This window comes from Oncorhynchus nerka, linkage group LG3 (assembly GCF_034236695.1).
Source record: "Oncorhynchus nerka isolate Pitt River linkage group LG3, Oner_Uvic_2.0, whole genome shotgun sequence".
NCBI lineage: Eukaryota > Metazoa > Chordata > Actinopteri > Salmoniformes > Salmonidae > Oncorhynchus > Oncorhynchus nerka.
The window spans coordinates 17,358,541-17,385,501 of NC_088398.1; the positions used below are offsets into that span (position 1 = coordinate 17,358,541).

At 43.8% G+C, this 26,961-nt stretch overlaps 1 protein-coding gene across 4 annotated transcripts in view; it reads right to left on the bottom strand.

The window, feature by feature from the left end:
* Window positions 1–9,187: 9,187 nt before the first annotated feature.
* The window catches only part of LOC115102939 (disintegrin and metalloproteinase domain-containing protein 15-like), a 33,312-nt gene continuing 15,538 nt past the window's right edge, over window positions 9,188–26,961 (bottom strand). Inside the window, exons 11-24 of one of the 4 annotated variants that reach the window (XM_029623405.2) lie at window positions 23,737–23,885; window positions 23,344–23,521; window positions 22,637–22,729; window positions 22,086–22,281; window positions 21,561–21,669; window positions 21,184–21,379; window positions 20,945–21,022; window positions 20,706–20,817; window positions 20,356–20,515; window positions 19,208–19,322; window positions 16,384–16,449; window positions 13,547–13,615; window positions 11,663–11,832; window positions 9,188–11,504 (exon numbers count right to left, since the gene is read on the bottom strand). In XM_029623405.2, the coding sequence (XP_029479265.1) occupies window positions 11,438–11,504; window positions 11,663–11,832; window positions 13,547–13,615; window positions 16,384–16,449; window positions 19,208–19,322; window positions 20,356–20,515; window positions 20,706–20,817; window positions 20,945–21,022; window positions 21,184–21,379; window positions 21,561–21,669; window positions 22,086–22,281; window positions 22,637–22,729; window positions 23,344–23,521; window positions 23,737–23,885 (1,758 nt within the window). In that variant the 3' untranslated portion in view covers window positions 9,188–11,437. Of the gene's footprint in view, window positions 11,505–11,662; window positions 11,833–13,546; window positions 13,616–14,284; window positions 16,170–16,383; window positions 16,450–19,207; window positions 19,323–20,355; window positions 20,516–20,705; window positions 20,818–20,944; window positions 21,023–21,183; window positions 21,380–21,560; window positions 21,670–22,085; window positions 22,282–22,636; window positions 22,730–23,343; window positions 23,522–23,736; window positions 23,886–26,961 lie in introns of those variants that run through there. The other 3 variants (XM_029623413.2, XM_029623423.2, XM_029623429.2) reach the window with 3 other exon arrangements.

The following is a 26,961-nucleotide window of genomic DNA, read 5'->3' on the forward strand; positions in this document are numbered from 1 at the left end:
ATATAATTTCCCCGCAAATTGCAGTTTTTGGAGCGAAATGCAATAATAAATAGTCAAGATAGCAGAGTAGGCTCTTTCAACAATGAGACCAACGTTGAGGAAGGTGGTCTTGATAGCGCTGTTGGGCCGGGACCAGCCCCGCGGAGAGCGCAGGTCTGTGTGGGTCCAGAGATGGTTAAAGTCCCGAAAGCAGACAGGGGAGTTCCACCGTCTCATTCAAGCGCTTTGACTGTTTGAACAGGAATTCCGAAGTTACTTTCATCTTGACCGAAGCCAGTTCGATCACCTACTCCAGATGGTTGGAGCCAGGATCGCCTGGATGGATACCAACTACTGGGAGTCCATCAGCCCAGTTGAACGCCTGGCGATTTGTCTCCGGTAAGCTACATTCTAGTACATTTTTAAAGTCTTTGATACCATAATCGATTGATATGTTACATTGTTTTTATGTGCAACCTAAAGGGCTCTCTAGTTAATAGTCCATATTTGACATCAGATATACTTTTACAGAATCTTTATTAGGACAATAACTTTTCCCAAAGTTGGTTTATAATCCTTTTTTAATTATGCAATGTTACCAAATGAAAAGAAAGTTGAGGTGCCTTCTGCCCTGATGAAGGCTTTCTCCAGGACCCATTGTTGTTAGTCATTCATTACATTCTTATTGGACTCAGATACACTTAGAGAAAAAGGTTCCAAAAGTGTCCTTCTGCTTTCCCCATAGGATAACCCTTCTTGGTTCCAGGTATAACCCTTTGGGGAAAAGGTTATACATGGCACCCAATAGGGTTTTACCTGGAACCAAAAAGGTTTCTCCTATGAGGACAGCCGGAGAACCCTTTTAAGTAGATAGTACCATTCTTTCTAAGAGTAGAGTTGGCCAGGGCTAACAGTTTAATGATATAGTCATAGACTGAATTGTACTGTTTCAAGGCATTGTTAGTGATGGTTACAATATAATTAGTGGAGCATAATAAACAGTAATGAGGTAGCTGTATGAGTAGATATCATTTCTGGGTGGAATTCAAGTTACACACAATATTGATAATTATTTTGAATTATATTTCAGATTCATGGCGACAGGGGACTCCTACAGGAACATCAGATTCAGCTTCTGAGTTGGATGGTCCACAGTGGCAGGCATTGCCCCCTCTGTGGCCCAAGCCATTTGGGACTGTCTGGTTGGTGAATACATCCCTCTCCCCAAGGAGGAAGACTGGAGGGCCATCGCTGCAGAGTTCCTGGAGAGGTGGAATTTCCCCAACTGTCTTGGCTCCATTGACGGGAAACATGTAGTAATCCAGGCTCCACCATGCTCACGTTCGCAATTATACAACTACAAGGGAACATATTCAGTTGTACTCTTGGCTGTAGTCGATGCCATCTACTCTTTCCGTGTTGCCGATGTTGGTGCTTACGGCAAGGGAAGTGATGGTGGGACCCTCCGGGACTCTGCCTTCGGCCAGGCACTTCAGGATGGCACCCTGGAGATTCCACCACCTGCATCACTCTCTGGCGCTGAAGACCTGGGACCTGTTCCCCACGTCTTCGTCGGTGACGAGGCCTTCCCTTTGAGACCCACCCTCATGAGGCCCTACACTGGATGCCAGCTGCCATTGCCAAAGCCTGTAAGGATCTTTAACAAATGACTGTCCAGACAAGGTTAGTTGTTGAATGCGCCTTTGGGATTCTGGCAGCAGGGTGGAGAATGTATCAGAGTGCTTGGTCTCAGCCCCTCAAATGTCGATGCCTGCGTGAAGGCCACATGTGTTCTTCCAGGAGCCGCTCTGGATGGAGATGGGCACACCAAATGGTCACCTACCTGATGTCACCAGGGCAGGTGCCAACAACACCCCCAGACAGGCACTCCAGGTGAGGGAGAAGCTGATCACCTACTCATCGCCAGCAGGTGATGTCCCATGGCAGTATGCCGTGGAGTGAAACAGCTCTTAAGAGCCCCATAACACAAAGGTTATTTTAAGAACCATCCACCGTTGTCCATAAAGTTGCATTTTCCCCCCAGATTACTTTATGTATCATTGTCTCTCTTCATTTGGAAGTTATATTTAAGTGACATTTGGGAGTAAAGACCACACCTTAACCCCTTCCCTCTCCCATTAACGTCAGTATTATACACACCTGGCATGGTACACCAGGTGAGCGGGAGCACTAATTAAGGTTATACGACATACAGTTAGTATGATAACAAAGGGAAAGGGTAACCTAGGGTTCATACAAGTTGATAATACATGCTGTTTACTCATGAAATTTGTATTTCAGATCAAAAGATGAATATGACAAGCAAATATTTAGACAGCAAACTGTTGTTTTAGGATCTTTTCTAACCCAGAAACAACAGCTATACATTTGCCTCATTAATACTTTGAAATACCAATTAGCCTACATGAGTGTACTGTAAAAATGACCTACTTTACTTCACTGTCGCAACACTTATGACACTACCTGTAATGTGGAGAGAAAAAAAAAAGCGTACCATTGAACTCGGCTTCGAAAAGCAGCTGATAAGTTTTAACCTTGACTGCTGCTTTTCTTTGCTGAGGCAGCCTCTTCAGTGTTGGCACCAGGCTCATGGCAAAGTGGGTCTCATCCTCCTTACCGTGAGCATCAGGTTGGGCTGCATCCCTCTCGACGGCTTGGAGGAGAGCCTCTGCTGAAATGAGTTGAGTGGATCTGGGGGCTGGTACCGCCGATGAAGCCTGGTGTGACGTTGTTCCTCTTCGTTTCTCTCTTTAGTCTCCACGGCCACATCCTGTTCAACGAGGTCCTCAGTGGTCACTTCCGTGAGGTTCATAATAATCTCAGGTGGTCCTAGATCCAGAGGTGCTTCCTCCATTTCATCATCCTCCATGGCTGCACCGGTGGTGGTCATACTTGTGGATGATGTAGATGTTGTAGAGGGTCTCGCTGCACCGGTGGAGGCGATGGTCGCACTTATAGATGATGTTGAGGGTCTTGATGCACCGGTGGCGACAACACTTGTGGATGACGTAGTAGAGGGTCGGGCTGTAAAATTGCCACTTGTTGTCCCAGGCACAATAAATGGATCCAGAAAAGAAAGAATGTGGCATAAGCGCCAAGGCTGTTGGCCTGAAGCTGCTGACCCAGGCCTCTTCTTCTCTTTCTCTGCCCTTCTCTCTCTCTGATACCTGTCACTGAGTCCTCTCCACTTCCTCCTAAAGTCTTCTTCTACGTAGACATGAACATGATAAGCCAAACCATTACCTAGCATAACTAGAGTTATTAGATAGCTATCATGGACATGTCACCTGCTGTACACACAGACACGGTTATCTGACCAAATGCTCTGCTACAGTAGTATCTACCATTTCTATTAATCTGACATACACACTCACACTCCTTCAAACATGATTATTTATCAGGGGTAGTAACTAGCATAATTCTTTCACACACACACCTCATTGGCTAGGTTTTCAAACTAGGTTAGCTAGTTAGCTAACTAGCCACATCTAGCACAAGCTCACTACTAAACTGACCTGGCAATCCTACGATCGTGGACACTTGTCTCCAAGCAGCATTTTTTGTGTTTATGTCTCTGTAGCTGTCAGCAGTTGTGTCAAAAATACACGGTTTTGAGGACACTGCGAAAATCTCCATGTGTCCAACCGCATGCGACCATCTGCAAAAGATATCTGCATCCGTATAGTTGTCTAGCTGCCAAAATGTTATGGAGCTGTGATGCAAATGCAATCGGTGTGTTCGAAGCGTAACAGGCTGACCACATTGCTTGCTTCGCGTGTAGGATCATTGCAAAATAAATGTAGAAATCTGTTATTCAATTATTGCACCCACACTGCTAGGGCGCCAACAAGCGTCTGCGTTGCCAAGGGCTAAAATAGAAATAAGTTATATTTCTGACGCAGATTCGCGCTGCAAGTCCTGCCTCTCCCATCTCCTCATTGGTTTATAGAAGCAGGTACCCAGGTGCCATCTCCTCATTGGTTATACCCACGTGGGTGACTAAAAGACAAACGAGGTTAGTGGCAGTAATGCACCTAATTTATGAAAGTTGCCAATTGCAATATAAAGTCAAGAGAAGAAAAAGCCTGGAAGGAAGAGAGATGACTAGAAATGATTTGGTTGACCGTTTTATGTGTGGATTAATTGGAGGAGTAGAGGACCTTGTGCATTTCAGGTAAAATAACAACTCAATGTTTACATCCCAGGACGAATTAGCTAGAAACAGCAAGCTAGCTAAATAGGACAAATTAGCTAGCAAGTGCAAGCCTACTAGCTAAATTGCCATAAATGTTTAATGCTTTTCGACCTGTCTCCAAATTAATATAATTGGTTCAGAGTTTGTTTTGATATTTTAACCTGTGTGACGCGATCGTGTTTGGTGTGGGGGGACAAAATAAATGTATGCACGATGGCGCACGCGCGCAGCTGGTTTGGGTTCCGTGTAAGGCACTCCGCGATGCGTCGTACATAACAGCCCTTAGCTGTGGCATATTGGCCATATACCACACCCCCCCCCATGCCTAGTGTTTTAGGGAGCGTTTGACAGTGATGAGGGGTGGTCGTTTGACCGCAGACCCATTATGGATGCAGGCAATGATCACTGAGATCTTGGTTGAAAACAGCAGAGGTATATTTGGAGGGCAAGTTGGTTAGGTTGATATCCATGAGGGTTCCCGTGTTTATGGATTTGGGGTTGTACCTGGTGGGTTCATTGACAATTTGTGTGAGATTGAGGGCATCAAGTTTAGATTGTAGAATTGCCGGTGTGTTAAGCATGTCCCAGTTTAGGTCACCTAGCAGCACAAGCTCTGAAGATAGATGGGGGGCAATCAGTTCACATATGGTGTCCAGGGCAGAGGGTGGTCTATAGCAAGTGGCAACGGTGAGAGACTTGTTTCTGGAAAGGTGGATTTTTGAAAGTAGAAGCTTGAATTGTTTAGGTACAGACCTGGATAGTAAGACAGAACTCTGCAGGCTATCTCTGCAGTAGATTGCAACACCTCCCCTTTAGCAGTTTTATCTTGTCCGAAAATGTTATAGTTAGGGATGGAAATTTCAGGGTTTTTGGTGGTCTTCCTGAGCCAGGATTCAGACACGGCTAGGACATCCGGATTGGCAGAGTGTGCTAGGCCAGTGAATAAAACAATCTTAGGAAGGAGGCTTCTAATGTTAACATGCATGAAACCAAGGCTTTTACGTTTACAGAAGTCAACAAATGATAGTGCCTGGGGAATGGGAGTGGAGCTAGGCACTGCAGAGCCTGGATTAATCTCCCCATCACCAGAGGAAGAGAAGAGGACTAGGATAATGGTATGGATAAAGGCTAAAATAACTGGTTGTCTAGTACGTTCAGAACAGAGAGTAAAAGGAGCAGATTTCTGGGCATGGTATAATAGATTTAAGGCAATGTACAGACAAAGGTATGGTAGGATGTGAATACAGTGAGGGTAAACCTGTGCATAGAGTGACGATGAAAGAGATATTGTCTCTAGAAGTATCATTTTAACCAGGTGATGTCACCGCATGTGTGGTAGGTGGAACTAAAGTGTTAAATAAGGCGTATTGAGCAAGGCTAGAGGCTACAGTGAAATAAGGCAATAATTACTAACCAAAACAGCAATGGACAAGGCATATTGACGTTAGGGAGAGGCATGCGTAGCCGAGTGATCATAGGAGTCCAGTGAGGGGCTTCAGGCAGCTAGCGGGCCGGGGCTAGCAAGCTAGCAGAAGGACGTTGCGATGGAAGAAAGTCTGTAGTCACCCCCTCGTGCTATTACGGTCGGCAGACGGATCAGCAGGGCTCCGTGTGGTAAACCAGGCCAATTGGCAAAATAGGTACAGTGGCCAAAGAATTTGTCCAATGGGCCTCTTAAGCGAACAGTCCTATGTGCTCTGGACAGCTACCAGGCCGCGGATAGCGGATGGGTATTCAGGGGACGACGCGATGGCGGAGCCAGTTGAGAAAACCCCATTGGGCGAATCACGTCGGTGGTTCAGTAGTGATGGGTCGGCAGGGGGTCCAGGCCAGTTGGCAAAATGGGTATTGTAGCCCAAGGAGTGGCTGATGGACCTCTTTGGCTAGCCGGGAGATGTGCCTAGCAGATGGGCCTAGCAAGGTGAGCTCCAGGCTAATTGGTTCTTGCTTCGGGACAGAGACGTTAGCCAGGAGTGGCCACTCGAATAGCAGCTGGCTAGCTGTGATGATCCATGTGGAGAAAAACAAGTTGCGCGGTGTAGACTGGCGAGAGTTAGAGGTAGCTAGAGGTAGCTGTGCTGATGACCACAAGCAGTGGCTAGCTGACTACTAGCTAGTAGCTAGTTAGCTGACTAGCTTCTGTTGGGGTTCCGGTTCAGAGGATGGATCAGCAGGGCTCCGTGTGGTAAACCAGGTCGATTGGCAAACTAGGTATAGTAGCCAAAGAATTTGTCAGATGGGCCTCTTAAGCTAACAGTCTGATGTGCTCTAGACAGCTAGCGGGCCCCGGCTGGCTAGTAGCCAGTTAGCTGGTAGCCAGTTAGCTGGCTAGCTTTTGATGGGGGTTCCGGTTCTTAAGTATTTAACTCCGGTGCATCCTGTTTCCATTGACCATCCTTGAGATGTTTCTACAACTTGATTAGAGTCCACCTGTGGTAAAAAGCTATTGATTGGACATGTTTTGGAAAGGCACACACCTGTCTATATAAGGTCCCACAGTTGACTGTGCATGTCAGAGCAAAAACTAAGCCATGAGGTCGAAGGAATTGTCTGTAGAGCTCAGAGACAGGTTTGTGTCGAGGCACAGATCTGTGGAAGGGTACCAAAACATTTCTGCAGCATTGAAGGCCCCAAAGAACACAGTAGCCTCCATCATTCTTAAGTTTGGAACCACCAAGACTCTTCATAGTCCTGGCCTCCCAGCCAAACTGAGCAATCGGGGGAGAAAGGCCTTAGTCAAGGAGGTGACCAAAAACCCGATGGTCACTCTGACAGCACTCCAGAGTTCCTCTGTCGAAATGGGAGAACCTTCTAGAAGGACAACCATCTCTACAGCCCTCCACCAATCAGGCCTTTATGGTAGAGTGGCCCGACGGAAGCCACTCCTCAGTAAAAAGGCACATGACAGCCAGCCCGCTTGGAGTTTGCCAAATGGCACCTAAAGGACTCTCAGACCATGAAAAACAAATTGGTCTGATGAAACCAAGATTGAACTCTTTGGCCTGAATGCCAAGTGTCACATCTGGAGGAAACCTGCCACCATCCCTACAGTGAAGCATGGTGGTGGCAGCATCATGCTGTGGGGATGTTTTTCAGCAGCAGGGACTGGGAGACTAGTCAAGATTGAGGTAAAGGTGACTAGTCTCAGAGAGTCTCGAGAGATCCTTAATGAAAACATGTGCTCAGGACCTCAGTACTGAGTAAAAGGTCTGAATACATCAAATAAGTTGTTCATTCTTTTTTGGGATACTTCAAGGAGTCTTAAAATTCAAAATCAAGTATCTAAAGGATCCTTGGTATGACCTTAAAACAAATTCCATATATTAGCTCAGTAGACCCCCCTCTCCCGGCTTAGACAGGGCTTAGTCTGTAGAGGGTTCTAATAGTCAAATCATAGCATAAAAAGGTGAGCTGGTTCTACTCTTTTTGGCCATTTTCTGGTGTTTTGTGGTGCGTGGAAAAACAAAAGTCAACCGCCAGGCTACCTGCTAAGAGCCTTGGGCCAGTAACCAAAAGGCTGCTGGTTTGAATCCCCGAGCCAACTAGGTGAACAATCGGTAATGGTGTCCTTGAGCAATGCACATAACCCTAATTGCTCCTTTAAGTCGCTCTGGTAAATGAAAACGGAGGGGGTCAATTGGTTAGGAGCATGTAGCACAATTGGTTAGGAGCATGTAGCACAATTGGTTAGGAGCATGTAGCACAATTGGTTAGGAGCATGTAGCACAATTGGTTAGGAGCATGTAGCACAATTGGTTAGGAGCATGTCATCCTCTTCGGCACCATCTTAACATGTGCTCTTTATGACACAATGTAACATCCCAAGTTTTTTGACAAAGTTACACTAATGACCCACTTGTGGTTACAGTTAATGTCATTGGGAAGTAGGAGAGGGTACAGGGGACGGATGGAGTAGGCAGAGACGTGGACCAAGACAACCAATCACCTCTCCTCTGTGGGAGGAAGTGCATTGGGCAGAGGTTGGCAGACCTATATTTTTCTAAATAAGATTGTCAAAATATTCCTGCATTAAAATGACTGCTTCTGTGCTTCTAGTGTTAACTGTTTATTCATTTAAAATTTAAATATCTCTGCCATTTGTAAAGTAAAGTCCCCCCCCGTCTTTGACCTTTCCTAAATAAGTAGTTCACACGTTAGCATTTCCATATCATGAACAGAATGAATTCTAAGCAGTTTAAAGAGGAAAAACATTCCGTATTCTAACGTTACCCAAGGCCTTCATAAACACAAAATCGATAGCATACATTTAATGTATTTATTACACTACAGTCAAAATGACCCCTCATTGGCTCAAAGTGGGGTCCCTTGAGGCCCGGTTTTTCTAGTGTTAAGTACACAAGCATAGGTTTTGAACAACACACTTTCTACAACTGTGTGCACGGGTGAACGGTGCGTAGTGCAGTCGTGACATTTCATCAAAACCTACACTTATGGATCCAAAAGGGTTGACACGAGCAACAACAGAGATGAAGAATACTGTAGGCAAGCATTTCAAGAAATTACAAAATAGACCAACTCATCTTCCATTACTTGGGGATAGACAAATACATATTTCCCCAAAACCCTAACCCAACTGCACAATTCATAGCAAATGTTCAGAGGAAGTCTGACTCAGAATCAAGCCTTCTATTTATGTTCTGTTTCCTTCTGTGTTAAACGTGAGAGCAACATGACATAATTTCTCACATCTGTATCCCCTGGAACCAGTCACTGCAAATCCAGGCTGCATGCATGCGCACACACACACACACACACACACACACACACAATGTATGTGAAGAATGTATTAGATCAAATTGGCATGCAAGCTATTATCATCATCCTCCAGTGAACCCCTTCCTCCTTCCCAAGCACCCTGTCTTGTTTCAACTTAGTTGCACACCCAGTGCTGTGATATCACTGTTTGAAAGGGTAAGTCAGCCCAAAAGGTTCATACAAAAGAGGAACATTTAAGCAGGCAACAAAAACCAGTTATTTTTCCAGTCTGTTTTATTTCCCTCGGCAGCAGTGAATGTCTCAATTGAGACAGTAGGAAAACTGCAGACAGAGGTCAAAGTAGAACAGTCTCCTGAAAAGTCAATCTCATAATTGCATTGAGCAAAATTCGTAACAATTCATGTTACATCTGAGTGTTCTCATACTGATAATCAGACGTATTAGAAATGTAAGACGTATGAATAGAACCAAAAGGGAGAGTGTGTTCAGAACATTGGAACAGATCATTGTCAGTAGAAGGTCAAAAAAGGACATTAACAAATTCTAAATCAAATGGACCGATGGAAGGCATAACCACATGCCTGCGCCATTTAGAGTTTGTCATAACCACATGCCTGCGCCATTTAGAGGTTTTCATAAAATCAACCTTGACAACTTTAGTAATTAATCAAAATAATTAACAGTCAAAAAGATCTGAAATGCTTGTAATGTATATTGCATACCAGTACTCATTTATCCACGTATTGTCAGATTTCAAATCAAGATGAAGAGTATCAGTTACCATTTCAATTATCATACCTGCTAGCTGCTCTCTTTGACTAAATAAGCCATCATTGATACACAACATCATCTATTTGCTGTATAAACACAGTTAGCCATGTGGCCGTGGAGTGCTTTCAAATTCAATCACTTGGTCTTCATAAGAGTATGTTATTAACTTAAAACTCATAAGGATTGGAATTCATCGCTTTAAACAATGTTAGATAGAAGACTAACAGACGTTTTGACATAGAAAACAACAATCATTCACTAGAAATGAAATACACTTTCATGATATGCAGGCAAAAGCAATACTGTTGCCTGCCGACATACAGCCCCTGTACTGGTGGCTCACCACTTCAGGAGTAGTAATACTTATATTGTGGTTTATTCCAGAACATCATAACACTTTATATTAAGTTGCCCTTATACCATGTAGTTACTCAAACTGCAGAGAAGGAACATAGCAATGCTTGAGTTGCACTAAAAGGATAAGTGACAAAAAATGTTTGACATTAATTACCAATCTAGTTACATGAAATAAGACAATTATATTTGGTGTAACTACATGGCATTGCTGTGACTTAATGTTAAGTGTGAGCCTATAGTTTTTTTCGTACATTCAGTCTGTGCATTTCCCCAGTTTAAGAAGTGAATCCCATGGCTTGGTTTTAATTCACCTGAATATGTAAAGACATTCTAGGAGTGCACTTAACTCATTTCGGCCAAAACTGGTGCGGCACAACTGAAAGGTGCAAAAAAGGCAACCGATCTGTCACAACGTAGGTCAGTCTTCGAGAAGTGGCCTCGCGTTTCACAAAGTTCAATCTACTTCCCCCCTCACTTCTCCAGAGATCCATCTCTTTGGCTTTTAAATAGTCGTTATTGTAGAATTAAAACTAGTAGGCAAGTTCCAATTCTCTGGTATCTACAGTTGTGCAGTTAGTTGTACAGCTCTGCAACCGAGAACGGCTAAAGTTTCTGTGACACTATTCTCATTTCATCTCATTAGTCAGAGGGTTGCATGCAAGGTCCACCCCCTCAATGACACCATTGTGATGGAGATCAAAGGAATCATTGCGGTGAATGAAAGTGTTGATATGCTTCTTTATTCCAGAAAGAGAGCCAGAGGTGGTCTGAACTTGTTTCCTGAGGCCTGCATTAGCCAAGTCACTTAAAATAAAACACTGCAAAATGGTGGCCACAGTCGGAATGGGAGGATGACTTGGGCTTCAACCTATAATTTGAAGAGTAATAAGCTATTCTGAAGCATCACAGAGCATATTCAAATGTGCTAGTGCCATAAAACCAGTACTGGGCCTTTATTCTTGATTGAGCTTATCCTCTGTGTTGACATCCGTTTTTGTAATTGTCAGTTAATGTCAAAAGCCACACAGTTTTCATGAAGTGTTACATCTTTGACGGATACTTAACTACATCCATTCAGATTCTCAATGGCCAACGGATCAACCTGACTGAACATTCCAGACCTTCTCTGCTTTGCTCGGAGTCCCAGTCTGTCCCAACATGGCAGGTAACCAACCAAGGAACCTGTCAGTCTCTCAGTAGGAAGGCAACAGGAAATAGTTTAGGGGGGCAGGGAGAGTGAAACGCAGCCTTCGTTTGGAGACTTCTGGGTTCTGAGCCGTCCTATAAGGGTCTCCATAATAAAACTCCTGGCTGAATCAGTGCAATTCGTGCTGTCTGGTTTAAGAGAATCCTAGTGGTTTTGAGGGTCTTTGGTGGTTAAACCGGAGGTGTCGAGTTGGGTTTCCTGGGTTGTGACGTCCGTACTGGAGGTAAAGGGGCACGTCTATGTGAGAGAGAGAGGGATATAGAAAGATAGAAAAGAAGGTCACCTCCAGCTTTTGTTACAATACTATACAACGCCAACTGTATGTGTCTATCTGCCCATTCATCTGACATCTAAACATTCATCAACTTAGCCAAACAATACAGCCACTGAAGTACCTGGAAGAGATGGCTGCAACAGGAGGGCCAATAGGTGGAACTGAAGTTATACTCGCTCCATGTTGCACGGGGGCACCAGATGCAGCGTACCCAGGATGGGTGGGATGTGACGGGGGGTCCGAAGGCAAGGACTTCCTGGGGGCTGGTGGTTTTTTGGGTGGTACAAGGGCCTAAAGAAAATACAATAGAAACATATAATACAATCCAGGTGTGACACAGGATGATTTTTGTTGATTATAGCCATCTCGTCACACAGAGTTTAGGTAACAGAGACAAGACAATTGAAGATTGAGGGCTCTAGACCAACTCCTGTCCTTGGGGGCCTGATTACTGTCACTTTTGCCCCAGCCACAGCTAACACACGACTCCAATTATCAACTAATGATCTTCAGTTTAAAAACGCAATTAGTTTAAATCAGCGGTGATTGCTAGGGATGAGGAACTAGTGTGACCACTATGGCTCCCGAGGACTGGCGTTGCCCATCCCTGCTCTAGACCAAAAGTAGATTTAATTGATTCACTTTTGGTTTAGTTAACTGTTCTGACAATAGTACTAGAAATCATTTATGCGACTTGCTGATATTGATGTGTTGAAGGTTGCCTGCTTGTACATGGACTATGCAAACTACACTCACCGGCCAGTTTATTAGGTACACACATCTAGTAGAGGGTCTGGGCATTCCACAAGGGGTCAGAAACGTTCCACAAGGAGGTTGGTCCATGCTGACGCAATGGCATCATGCAGTTGCTGCTTAATGGACGGTGGTATATTCATGCTGCGAACAGCCTGTTCCATCTGGGACTGGGACGCAGGTCACGCCAGGCAATGTTTTTTCACTCCTTGATTGTCCAGTGTTGGTGATCGCGTGCCCACTGGAGCCGCTTCTTGCTATTTTTAACTGATAGGAGTGGAACCCGGTGTGGGCGTCTGCTGCAATAGCCCATCCGTCACAAGGACTGACGAGTTTTGCATTCCGAGATGCTATTCTACGCACCACTGTTGTACTGTGCCATTTGTCTGTTTGTGGCCCACCTGTTAGCTTGCACAATTCTTGCCACTCTCCTTCGACCTCTCACATCAATAAGCTTTTTTTGCCCACATGACTGCCGCAGACTGGATGTTTTGTTTGTCACAACATTTTCAGTAAACCCTAGACACTCATGTGAAAAGCCCAGGAAGGCGACCGTTTCTAAGATACTGGATCCGGTGCGCCTGGCACCGACTATCATTCCATGCTCAAAGTTGCTTAGGTCACTTATTTTGTCCATTCTAACCTTCAATCAAACAGTAACTGAATGTCTCGATGCTTGTTTTATATAGAAAGCCACGGCCACGTGACTCACTGTCTGTAGAAGCGATCCCTTTTTGTGAACGGGGTGCTGTACCAGTGAGTGTATTTACACTACACCAATATATTAAGCATGGTTTAATATGCAAATGAAGTATCAACATCAATAAAATGCAGTTAAAAATGCAAATTTCACCTAAATATTTTTTTATTTTCAAATAGTTACTAACATTGCCATTAGCTATAGCTATAGATTAGCTGTGCATTCTTTTGTAACCAACTTTTTAGAACCACATCCACTTCTGTCTAAGGGAGTGAATATGAAGTACTTTTTTTATCTGCATTTGCACATAACTGTAAATTCAGCAATACAATACAATTCTGAACTAAAGCTTGATTAGTGTGATTAGATTCATTGTCTCAAATAATTAAATTCATCGAATCAACCAATCAACGACAGACTCCTCAATTAACCACACAATCAACCATTAAATTCCTCCACAATCAATTAGCCAATCAATTCATCACATAAATCAACCAATCAGACCCAATGCCAATGCCCACATGCAGCTATGTCTACATGCTACTCTGGTACCTGGCTGCCTGTTAGCACAGGATCAGGGGGTAGAGGCTTGGTGGGAGGAGCTGGCCGACTCAACGATGGCTAGAATAACGGACGGAAAACAGAAGAACAGGAGGAATAGATGGAGAGAATGAGAGAGAGGGGTGAAGAGACCAACCAAAGGAAAGGGACTATTCAGCTATTCTAACTGAATGAGACTCCAGAGTAGTCACAATACTCAAACGTTTGCTTTTTGTACGATAAAAACAACAGACTTCAGATGAATTCTCATGCAATGAGATGTCAAAGACACATCATTTCTATTAGCAAACCACAGAGACGATACAGCTACAGTGGGGCAAAAAAGTATTTAGTCAGCCACCAATTGTGCAAGTTCTCCCACTTAAAAAGATGAGGCCTGTAATTTTCATCATAGGTACACTTCAACTATGACTGACAAAATGAGAAAAAAAATCCTGAAAATCACATTGTAGGATTTTTTATGAATTTATTTGCAAATTATGGTGGAAAATAAGTATTTGGTCAATAACAAAAGTTTATCTCAATACTTTGTTATATACCCTTTGTTGGCAATGACAGAGGTCAAACGTTTTCTGTAAGTCTTCACAAGGTTTTCACACACTGTTGCTGGTATTTTCTCATTTTGTCTGTCATAGTTGAAGTGTACCTATGATGAAAATTACAGGCCTCTCTCATCTTTTTAAGTGGGAGAACTTGCACAATTGGTGGCTGACTAAATATTTTTTGCCCCACTGTACCTCTATTAATTCGCCATCATGCTCAGTTCCATGCAGGTAACAAATGCACTCTAAAGTAATGGCAGAGAATCCATTACGTTACTATTGACAAGACAGATTCCAATCATGGAAGTAGATGATAAGAGGGAAAGATGAGCGACACCAGTGCTCCTCAAAGCCATACAGATGAGATGGATTTGCCCACACTGACCAACCATTAGAAATCAGCAACTTGACCAAGACACTTTTTGAGGAACAGTGGTAGAGAATCTACACTGAGTGTACAAAACATTAGGAACACATGCTCTTTCCATGACAGATTGACCAGGTGCATCCAGGTGAAAACTATGATCCCTTATTGATGTCACCTGTTAAATCCACGTACAGTAGATGAAGGGGAGGCGACAGGTTAAAGAAGGATTTTTAAGCTTTGGGACATGAACTGTGTATGTGTGTCATTCAGAGGGTGCATGGGCAAGACAAAATATTGAAGTGCCTTTGAACAGGGTATGGTAGTAGATGCCAGGCGCACCAGTTTGAGTGGGTCGATAACTGCAACACTGCTGAGTTTTTCACGCTCAACAGTTTCCCGAGAGTATCAAGAATGGTCCACCACCCACTCAAGCCAACTTGACACAACTGTGGGAAGCATTGGGGTCAACATTGGTCAGCATCCCTATGGAACACTTTCAATACCTTGGAGAGTCCATGCCCCGACGATTCAAGGCTGTTAATGAGGGCAAAAAGGATTACAACTCAAAATTAGGAAGTTGTTCCTAATGTTTTGTACACTCAGCGTACATTGACTTTAGAGCGTCAGCTAATTAACGATGTAGCTCTAGATTTGAATGTTATGTAATAATGTCTACCGTGTTTTTTAGGCATCATCACAGAAGATTCGACACACAATTTACGAAAGTGAATGTAAATAAAGAGATGAACAACTCTGGTGTGTGGAGCCACAGTCTTTGTCAACTGGTTCAATTATTGTGTCTCAGCACATAGGCTACTCTTCCAGATCTAAGCTGGGGATAGAGTTTGCTCATGTGGAGGGTTATTTTGCTAAGTGCAGATTTACACATCTAAACAGGAGAGTTAATCTTGTCCAAAATAAACCCCTGTTAAGCATTAGACACTGTGGCTACTGTTGGCGCTTACTAGGAGGAACATGCTCCCCCCCATGCCAGTAAGGAATGCTAAATAATCAAAGTAATGCTGTGGTTGGTTTTCAACATCAATTTGTAAGTCACCCTGTACATGCAGGTTTCCATTCAGACTGACATGTCATATCCTCATAGAATATATTTTTCGTGATATCCAATTGGTAGTTACAGTCTTGTCCCATTGCGGCAACTCCTGCACAGACTCGGGAGAGGTGAAGGTTGAGAGCCATGCGTCCTCCTAAACACTACCCTGCCAAGCCGCACTGCTTCTTGACACACTGCTCCCTTAACCCGGAAGCCAGCCACACCAAATTTGTTGGAGAAAACACAGTACTGGCGACAGAAGTCAGCGTGCCACAAGAGCACGATGGGATAAAGAGATCCTGGCTGGCTAAACCCTCCCCTAACGACACAGCCTGGGATCAAACCCGGGTCTGTAGTGACGCCTCAAGCACTGCAATGCAGTGCCTTAGACCGCTGTGCCACTCAGGAGGCCCCCTCATAGAATAATTTTAAAGAAACAGTGTGATGGCATGGCCCTCTAAACAGATACAAAAACGGTGATTGCTTGAGAATCAATTTTGGAACCACAGCTCTGAACAATAACAACTACAACTACTACTACATATGGACGAAGACCACGTCATTGATGGCAACCTCTGACTGTACCTGGTTGTTAGGGGGGCTGGGGTCGGGGGGCAGGGGCTTGGTGGGGGCTGGCCGTTTCTTTCTTATCTAATGATGGATATTTGGAAAAAGTAGAGGAACAAACACGGCTTTGCTATAATACTGCAACTACACATACATAAAGACAGAATGTTAGTTCTAGAAAACACGAGGATTCTTATAGATAAATAATGATAAATAAGTTAGAGATTTCATCTCATTGCATCGCACACACAAGCATTTTTCAAGCTACCCATCACCTCACAGGCCTAGGCCAGGTTACCTGGGCTTGTTTTAAGACAGGGTCAGGAGGAAGTGGCTTAGTAGGCGGAGCAGGTCTGTCCTGAACCTGATAGGAGAAAACAGGAGGCAAAGGGTTTTGACAGCCAATGGAAACATGCATTGGGGGGGTAAATTAGTTATTAGAATTAAGCAGAACATATACAACTCAGATTGAGAAAATATGAATTGGTTTCTTGAACATATGCTGAACAAAAATATAATCGCAACACGTAAAGTGTTGGTCCCATGTTTCATGAGCCGAAATAAAAGATCCCAGAAATATTCCATACACACAAAAAGCTTATTTCTCTAAAATGTTGTGCACAAATTTGTTTACAACAACTGCATTTTATCGATGGCTATTTGAATGCACAGAGATACTGTGACAAGATCCTGAGGCCCATTGTCATGCCATTCATCCGCTGCCATCACCTCATGTTTCAGCATGATGATGCACGGCCCCACGTTGCAAGGATCTGTAAACAATTCCTGGAAGCTGAAAATGTCCCAGTTCTTCCATGGCCTGCATACTCACCAGACAAGTCACCCACTGAGCATGTTTGGGATGCTCTGGATAGACTTGTACGACAATGTGTTCCAGTTCCCGACAATATCCAGCAACATCACACAGCCATTGAAGAGTGGAACAGGCTATAATCAACAGCCTGATCAACTCTATGCGAAGGAGATGTGATGCGCTGCATGAGGCTAATGGTAGTCATACCAGAAACTGACTGGTTTTCTGATCAATGCTCCTACCTTTAAAAAACATTCAGTGACCAACAGATGTATATCTGTATTCCCAGTCATATGAAATCCATAGACTAAATAAATGTATTTAAATGTACTGATTTCCTTATATAAACTAACTCAGTAAAATCTTTGAAATTGTTGCATGTTGCATTTATATTTTTGTTCAGTGTAGTTACTGTAGACCTTGTTAATGTGTTAGATGCTTTTTTAAATGTCTTTATGCTCCCCATCTTCAGGCAAATCTTACATAGCTCCCCACATGAAATAAATACTATAGTATACAGTGCCTTCGGAAAGTATTCAGACCCATTGAATTTTTCCACATTTTGTTACGTTACAGCCTTATTCTACAGTGGATTAAATGAAAATAAATCCCCAGCAATCTACACACAATACCCCATAATGACAAAGCATCAAGAATGGTCCATCATCCAAAGGACATCAAGCCAACTATGGGAAGCATTGGATACGAAAAAAAATACAACACATAAATACCTCATTTACATAAGTATTCAGACCCGTTGCCACGAGACTCGAAATTGAGCTCAAGTGCATCCTGTTTCAATTGATCATCCTTGAGATGTTTCTACAATATTTATCCTGAAAGTTCCGGTAAATAGCAAAGAAAATCAGATGTGCCCATTTAAAGAGTTTAAAACCAAGATATGGTCACTCTGCCAGGGTTCTCCCCAAATAAGAGAGTAAAGATTTCAGAGAAAATGAAACTGATATTTAGTAATGATAGAGTAACGGTCTTTGATCGATAATGACATCGTTGTGAATTGCTAAAAACAGGCCGTTCATAAGTTCTGAGCCTTACGTTCCTCAATAAATCCAGCAGATTTCAGCAGTAAAACATCTCGACACAGAGCACACCCAGAGTAGAGTTGTTGAATCACTCAAACTTTGTAACGACAGTCAAACAAAAAGTCAAATTACCAAAGTTGCTAAGCTTGCTAGATAACCTTCAACGAATGACAGAATATCTCCTCTTTTTGGCAAAAATCGAGTTAATGATCATACGGATGGCAGATCAGCTCAAGAATAAACAGGAAGATGAAGAGTGGACATCAAAGTAACTCTGTTTTCAAAACATCCATATCTACTCCCATATTGTTTGTTGAGCACACATTCTCTACCGAAGCTCTATGGCAGCAAGTCCGAGACAGCGCAGAGAAGTTAGAGAAGTTAAAGAGATGTTAAAGCGGTATTTTGACATGCATAGGCGAGAGACATGCTTTGATAATGCATCCTATGGATTACAGAATAAAGATAGGAATTTTCATGCAAGACAGGAGTCAGGGTTTTGGATTAGAAAATAGCCTAGGCTTTAGGACAGGAGAATATATCATTCCCCCCTCATCCCTGCCCATAGACTTCATGCCTGTGACAGAGATGACTATGTAATAAATTGTGCATAGGTCTATCAAATTTGTGACTGTCTGAAGACTCACTGAAGAGGCAAAGACAGCTCAAAGAGGCACATGTTGTTTTATAGGCTATACTGTAGGGCTTTCCTGTAGGGTTCATTAACTGCAGTCGAGTTGCGTGTGCAGTCCAGCAGTGGCAATTACGAGTGTACTTTGAATTTATCGTGACTTTGTGTGAAGTAAATACGCTAGACTAAAGGCTACCATGCGACATCCTGTTTGGATAATGTGCTATTAAATATTTTGCTAATCTGATAATGCGCATGTTGTGTATTTTGTGGAATTGCATTAGTGCCGACATTGGGGAGCATTTTTGTAATTTTCCAGGTGTTGTCATTTAATATTTTCGGGAAATGTGTGTTCATGGGTCAGTCAAGGGATCTCGATTACCCATGTTAATCCCTATTCTACAGTTTACTACAGAATTCTATAGTAATTAATATAGTATTCTATAGTAAATTGTAGTATTTTTTCATGTGGGTCAACTCAGAGAGATTGACGTCTGCTAAATAGCTAATATTATTACAACAAAGTCAGTGTTATCGATTTCATGTACCTATAATAAGGGCACATATGAACAGTGCAGGTGGAAAAACTATTTGAGTGACAGTCAGGGAAGGCCAGGCTGCGTCATCGTGGTACCTTGTTAGAAGGCGGAGACGTGGTCATTTGGATGTCACTCTGGCGGCTCCAGTGGTACCTCAGTGGTTGGACCTGTTCCCCGTTACGAGCATCCACTCGCTCGGTGGCCGGGGTCCTGGGAGACGGCACACACTCACACATTACCATAAAGTTCATACCACAATTTCAATAATGGGGTGCTGACAAATAGTAAGCTGAGCACTGTCATAAGAGTTAAGAATGATGTTTCTCTATAACACTGGTCCAGCCCTCAAAGAATGGCTGTTTGGTTACAATACACATGATATTACAACCTAGGGGAATAATCAGTTCTGGTTCTAAAGAGTCAAAGGTCATTGCAGTGGTACAGTACAAGTAGAAATGAGGTTGACAGAAGTAACACTCAAAATAAGCTTATAGAACTGAGACTCAATGGTCACCATCACTATCCACGAAACCGGCTCTAAAGGAGTCTTATCTAAAACATTGAAGAAATGGGGAACTAAACTGGGGTGAGTTTCCCAAAGCCTTCGTAGCATTTAGTTGGTCGTTACATCCTACTTAAAGTGCATCGCTAGTATCTGAGCTGATTACTCAAAAAACACATGTTGAACTAAAACTGATCAATCAAATTCTCTCTCTTTAGATTATAGTGACTTATTTTAATATGGACCAACATTCACGGATATTTTTGCAAACTAGAGACTCTTGGGTGTTATATGGAACACTAAGCATTAACGTTGCACTTCAGTAACGATTCGTCGTAAATACACAGCCCAGAACTGAGCAGCTAGAAAGGAATTCCATGCCTTTACTCTACCCTTAACATTTAGTACCTTTTAGTGCCTGTTCCACAGCAAACACCAAGCCCCCACTCTCACTATGGGCCACACTGACCACACTGAATTATGAGTAGTGAAAAACACAGTTAACTCTGACCTCCATTGATTGATGAAGTGCAAGATAATTGGACATGCATAAGGTTTCAAACTTGCACATAGTTGGCTATAGCCCCTTTCATTCCATTATAGCTATTAAAAAAAACACTATGGCCGAAATTCTGTCCATACTGATAGCGGTTTTCTGCACTGCGCAAACATACACATACTATATAAACACTGTAACTAATATGTGAACACAGCTGGTATCCCCTGGATCAGGGCTCTCACCGGCTCTGTTGGCGTCCGGTGCCCTTGTGGAAGACGCTGGTAGTGCCCAGGCAGGGCAGGTTGCGGTGACAGCGGGGGAAACGCAGGGCGAGGAAGAGGAGAACCACTGGCAGGATGAAGAGGAAGATGACCAGCAAGGCCACACGTGCCGGGTCAGATCCTGGAGATACAGAAATAATTGAGGTCTTGGTTATCATGGCAGACATAGAATTAAAGCTGCGTGCAGGTTACTTATTTCATCCTACTTTTATTGATACGGTGTCCCAATTTCTCAAGGATTTGATTAAGATAAGGAGTGTAAATCTATGAGTGCAGTCAAGTTGTGCATTAACAGAGGAACGGTGAGGTACCTCTAGGTGCTCTTGCAGGGCCACTGTCCACACTGCCTCCATGGCCCGTGTACCTACAGTCTGGAGGAGCCCAGCCCACGTCACAGTGGCAGTTCTTATTGCTGTTGCACACCTGGCAATGTCAGAGAGAGGATATTGAGCCATATTATTCATTTAACAGCAACAACAGTTTGGGCCAGTCTATTGTGAGCGATACAATATAACTCCTATAAGGGGAGACAGGCAGCTGGCTTGCTCACCCCGTGTCTGTTGCATTTGCTCTGACACTCGTCGACGCCGAACAAAGACACATCCTGACACCGCTGGTTCCAACAGGCCTGAACCACAACATGGTCAGTAATAACAATCATCATTTTAGATATGCATGTAAGCTTAGATAACAACACAGCAAACCTCCCTATTCCAAAGGGTCAAATGACCCGTTCCACAAAAACAGAAGTATTTTGCATTGTATTTCTATAGTTGAGGAAATGCCCACCTTGCCAAGACCACACGCGGTGCCCTGTGCCACCATGGCAGGGTCGGAGACGTCGTCGCCAAGGTGGAAGTAGGTTCCCCGGCAGACAAAGTCGCTGTAGTTAAATTTTACTTTGGTGGTCAGGATCTCAGCGCTGGTGCCTAGCAACGGACGGTCGTTGCCTCCCTGGCACTGGAGCCTCCCACAATGCACATCTCTGAAAAGTCAGACACAGTCAGAGCAACAGTCAGACATATGGAAGTGTTCATTAGGAACCAAATGGAAGAAAAAGGACTGAATCAGGGCAGGACTACAGGAACTTACCAATAAAATATGCTAATGTGTAATCTGTTGCAAAACATTTTGCTACGATGTTCCTTAATGAACGTGGTACCTACTTGCTAGGGCAGGGAATGTAGGTTCCGTTGGCCATCTGGCCACAGTTACCATATTTGTTGCCCTGTTTGTTGACGGAGGAAAAGCAGACAGGCGGAGCCCTGGTGGAATCTGAAAAGAAAAGGGAGTTCAAACAATCCTAGTTGTCGCAAAGATTTTACAGTAAAAGTGTCTGAACAACACTGCCTGAGTTTATGAGCCATTCTTAATTCTCCATCTCTGCAACATATGGCATATGAAGATTTGATATGATGCAATAACTCGCCAAAACAGTTTCTTCAATCAAACATTAGTGGTGACATTATATATAGGAATCCTTTGTCCAGGGAAGTATTCTCTGTTGCTTTTAAAAGTTCCAGTTCCGCTGACCAGTCAGTCCAGAACTCTGGGGTTCAGATCTCTTGAGGTTCCACAGTACTTGGTAAAAGTACTGAAACAAGTCAAAATAACTAGCCACTAGTTCCCCACAGTGGTATCAATCCCAATGGCTATTGGGTCCAGAACATTTGACCAATAGTGCAACTCACTAGGTCCCCACAACATCTGGCACTGTGTGTTGAGGCTGGCGCAGACACCGCTGTAGCAGTAGGAGGAGCCTTCCTCGCAGGGCTCGCCGTTCTGCAGGAACACGTTGGGGGGGCAGTAGGGAGAGGTACCAGTGCAGTGCTCTGGGAGGTCACACTCCCCCAGGGGCTGCCGACACATCCATCCACCTGAACGCAGCTGGCCAGACAGAGAAAATAGACAGTAGATCAGTAAAGGAGTTTATGATTTGGGCCTTTGTTCAGCTTCTTGTGATAGATCATGTAATAGTTTAGTTCATTAGGATCACTATTAGCTATTGCACATGCAGCAGCTACTCTTCCTGGTGTCCACATAAAACATACGTGACAAAATATAGAACCGTAATAGACAAGAACATAACACATATAATTATAGTTATAATAAATATGAGACTAATGAACTGAGCTGATTTAAATGTAGGTGTTCAGTAGTGTGTTCAGTGATGGGGTTGAGTGTGTGAGTGTGTGTCAGTAAGAGTCCAGTGAAGGAGACAGAGGCAGAGAGGCTTGCCCACCTTGCAGTTGTCACAACAGATGCCATCGGAGGAACACTGGGCCCCAGGAACCAGTTTACAGGTTGTGGCGTTGCAGCAGGGATCGTTACACTCCTGGACACCCAGAGACAGAGACACTTAATAATTCATCCTAATCCCTAAATTAGGGATCTTCAACCTTTCTTTCCCAGGGATCCCCTCCCAGGCAAACTGGTGACCCTGGGACCCCCATCATACATTAGTAACATAAACATTGAAATAACAAAATAAAATGTGAAATTTGATATATATATTTTCGTGGGCCCCCTAATTGAATACCCCTGACCTAAATCATAAAGTCTGTTAATTGAATTATCATCTATGGTGGCAAGTTGGTGATGAATCTTGTCATTGGGATGAATCTTGTCCAGGAGGCAGGTGTGCACGGTGGTCAGTAGCTGGCACATCCACAAAGCCATAAAATCAGATTTTAAACCTAAACCTAAACCGAACCTTAACCCTAACTACACTGCTAACCTTATGCCTTTACCTTAAATTAAGATCAAAAAGCACATTTTTTTTCATACATTTTGTATGATATAGCCAATTTTGACTTAACAGCTGATCCATCTAGAGGAAACCGCTCAGTGCTGCTTCCAGGGCAAGATTCATCCAAATAAACGTCAACCTGCATCTATGGTGAGTTATGCTGTCCTCCCTAAAAATATCAAATTTACTGTCCAACATACATCCAGCAGGCCGCAGTCACACTCCTCTCCCTTCTCCACGTAGAGGTTTCCACAGCGTGGCCCCCCCAGCAGTTTCTCAGGCTGGGGCACGTTGAAGAGGCACATCCCCCCACCATGGAGCAGGCTGAGGGACAGGTCTCTGGCACTGCAGCTGCTGAACAGCTGGCCTGGCATGAAACTGGAAGAGAGGGGCAAAGAGAACAAGACATTTAGTGGATGCTCTTATCCAGAGCTTCTTACAAGTGCATTAAAATGAAGTGCCTAAAAATTAACATAATACAAGGCAAGTGAGGATCACAGCTGCACATAACTGACCCTCTGTTTTGTATCATCGACATTGCATGGCCTGGTGCTTCTGTAATGCACGTCAAACCTAGCCCGCTAGCCCCTCACCCAGTAGATGGCTCCATGATGCAGCCTCCCAGGCGTGGTTCATTCTGACACTGGCAGCGCCGGTCGGCCGTGTCGTGATTCATGCCCAGATTGTGCCCAAGCTCGTGGGCAATAGTGGACGCCACCCCCAGTACACTGACCAGGTGATCCTACCCACGGAGAGGAAGAGAGAGACTGTTACGGATACAGTTATCCTGTGTGTGTGTGTATCCTGTGTGTGTTTCTTTTCTCTCATTCTCCCCTCACAGGTGAAAATCATCACTCCCCAATCAGTCAACAATCAATCATAAGACACACCTCCTCCTATTTCCTACCCTATCACAGTTCCTTCCCCATGGTTTAAAAACCCCATCATTTGTTTGCTCTAGAGCAATCTCTAGCTCAATCTCTCTGTAAATGCCATGTCTGTAGGTCTCTGTGTTTCACTCTCGCTTTGTGTCTTAACCTCTCTTTTGTTTAAAGCACCTCCATAGCACTTTGTCATCACCTGTGAGTATTGTTTTGGTTATGGTGTTTTTGTTTGTTGCTGGTGGGAAAAGGGGGAAACCAAGACAAGTCGCCCATGGGCATACACTACCCGTAGGTGAACTTTGTTAAATACACTAGTTAGAACTGGGCGGACCACCAACTGTATTTTTGGTTAGTTAGTTAGCTGTTGTTAAAGTAGGCTAGTCTAGCTTAGGGGTGTTTTTGAATACTTATGGTTTCTTTTCTTGGGTCCAGCTCAGCCCCTTTTCCTGCTCCCCCCATTACCGTGTGTTTATAAATAAACCTAGAGTTTGACGGTAGATTTCTGTTGTCGTGGTTATTTCGTGCACACTTTTACTTTGTCACAATAATAATTTGCATGAGTTATGTTACGGGTCTCATTACCATCCCCCCTAGACTGTCGGGCCAAAAGGGATTCGTAACATAAGTGGAGCCTCGTCCGGGACCTGTCATAACTGACACCCATGCCGCTCATGTAGATTGTTGTAGTGGTATAGTTCAGTGTTGAGCGTCATAGCTGAAGTAGCATTAGTGTTTGCTATTTTCTTTGGCACTTGTGAAGTAGTGTAAAATGACTACTTTTGATTTGAGATCCTTTTTGGATAACCCTTCGTGGGAGGTTTTTGACAAATGTCGTAGAGTTGATTTAATGACCTTGGCTGACCATTATTCAGTATCGATTCCGCAGAGTTTAGTTAAGGCGGAGGTTAAACAGCTAGTGTTAAATGTATTGTTGGAAGAGCAGGTGCTTGTGTTACCGCTGCCTGAGTCTACTACCCCTGTAGCGGATGTTGCTGCTCCTGTAAGCCCATTGGTGTCTGATAATGAGGGAGAGGCTAAAACACCAGCCACATTGTCCCGTTTTGATCCACTCTCCCCACTGTCAAATGGTGATGCCAGGAGGGATGTCCGTTTAGCACAGTTCCAACTGGAGGTGGAAGAGAGAGCCCAAATTAGGCGAGAGACTCTCCAGTTGGAGATATGTAAAATAGAGGCAGAAAAAGAACGAGAACAACGGCATTTGGAGATGTGTAAAATTGAGGCAGACAGAGAACAAAGGCAGTTGGAGTTCAAAATGCGCCAGATGGAACTGGAGGCAGAGACAGCGAGGCTAGCCATCGGTCCTACTGTGCCTGTTTGTGAGCCGTCCTCAAACACGTTTGACATTAGTAGGCAGATTGCCTTAGTACCTTTGTTCAGAGAGTTAGAGGTTGACTCCTATTTTTGTGTATTTGAGCGTATAGCCGTAGCATTGAAATGGCCTGAAGAGGTAAAGTGCCTATTACTTCAGTGTAAATTAACTGGTAAAGCCCAAGAGGTTTTGTCAGTGTTACCTCTGGAGGACAGTTTGAATTACGAAGTGGTCAAAGCTACTGTTCTTCGTGCCTATGAGCTTGTGCCTGAGGCATACCGACAGAGATTTAGGTCTCATAGAAAGTCTTCTAGTAAGACTTATGTGGAATTTGCTAGAGACAAGGGAAATCTGTTTGATAAATGGCATGCTGCTAGTAAGGTAACTGATTTCAACTCTCTCCGGGAGTTAATCTTGTTGGAAGAGTTTAAAAATTGCTTACCCGAACGCATTGTAGTTTACCTAAACGAACAGAAAGTATCCTCCCTGGCAGAAGCGTCTGTGTTGGCAGACGAGTTTGTGTTGACGCACAAGAGTGTGTTTTCGGCTCAAACTGAGAGTAGAGCCACTGAGTTTCCTACCTTTAGCCCTAGTCGGCCAGAAGTAGTATATCAAGCACGCCAGAAGAATGAGCGTCCCTGTTTCTATTGTCATAAAGTAGGACATATGATTAATGATTGCTTCCTGCTTAAACGCAAACAAGGGATGCCTCTTCGTGCCAAGCCACCAACAGGTGTTGCTCTAATTCGTACGGTTGTGAGGTCTGCAACAAAACAGGTGCCTCAGGGTAACTGTAGTTTGAAAGTCTCAGTCCCCGACCGCAGTTATGAACCATTCATTTTCGAGGGGTTTGTGTCCCTAACGAATGACGAAGCGTCTCAACGACCGGTTAAAATCCTTAGAGATACTGGTGCGGCGCAGTCGTTTATATTGTCAGATGTGTTGTCCTTATCTGACGATACATACTGTGGTTCCAGTGTGTTAGTGCAGGGTATTGAAATGGGTTTTGTCCCAGTGCCATTGCACTTTGTGAAAGTACACTCTGAGTTAATCAGTGGAATATTCAGAGTGGGGGTACGCCCTATGTTGCCAGTGAAAGGTGTGACCTTTATAATGGGTAACGATATTGCCGGAGGAAAGGTAGTACCCGTATTGGAAGTAATGGATAAAAGTGACCACTCTCTCTCTAATGAGCTGGCACAGAGTTATCCACATGTGTTCCCCGCTTGTGCTGTCACTCGTGCTCAGGCACTACAAGAGGGTGACGTGATAGATTTGTCGAACACTGTTCTGTTCAAAGAGGTTGATCAAGAAGATGGATTGTGTGATACCTCTGAGAAGCTGATCACCTCTGACAAACAGCCCAGGAAAGAAGCAAAGAACGTTGAACTTATTGCTGATGCAATACAGTTACCAGTCACTCGTGAGCAGCTGATTGCTAACCAAAAGGTTGACAACAAGCTTGCTAAATGTTTTTCTAGTGTTGTCTCATTGGAAGATGTGAAGAAGAAGAACGTGGCTTACTTCATTGATGGTAATCTCCTCATGCGTAAATGGAAATCCCATGTTGACGCGGATGGAGATTGGAATGCTGTTTACCAAAT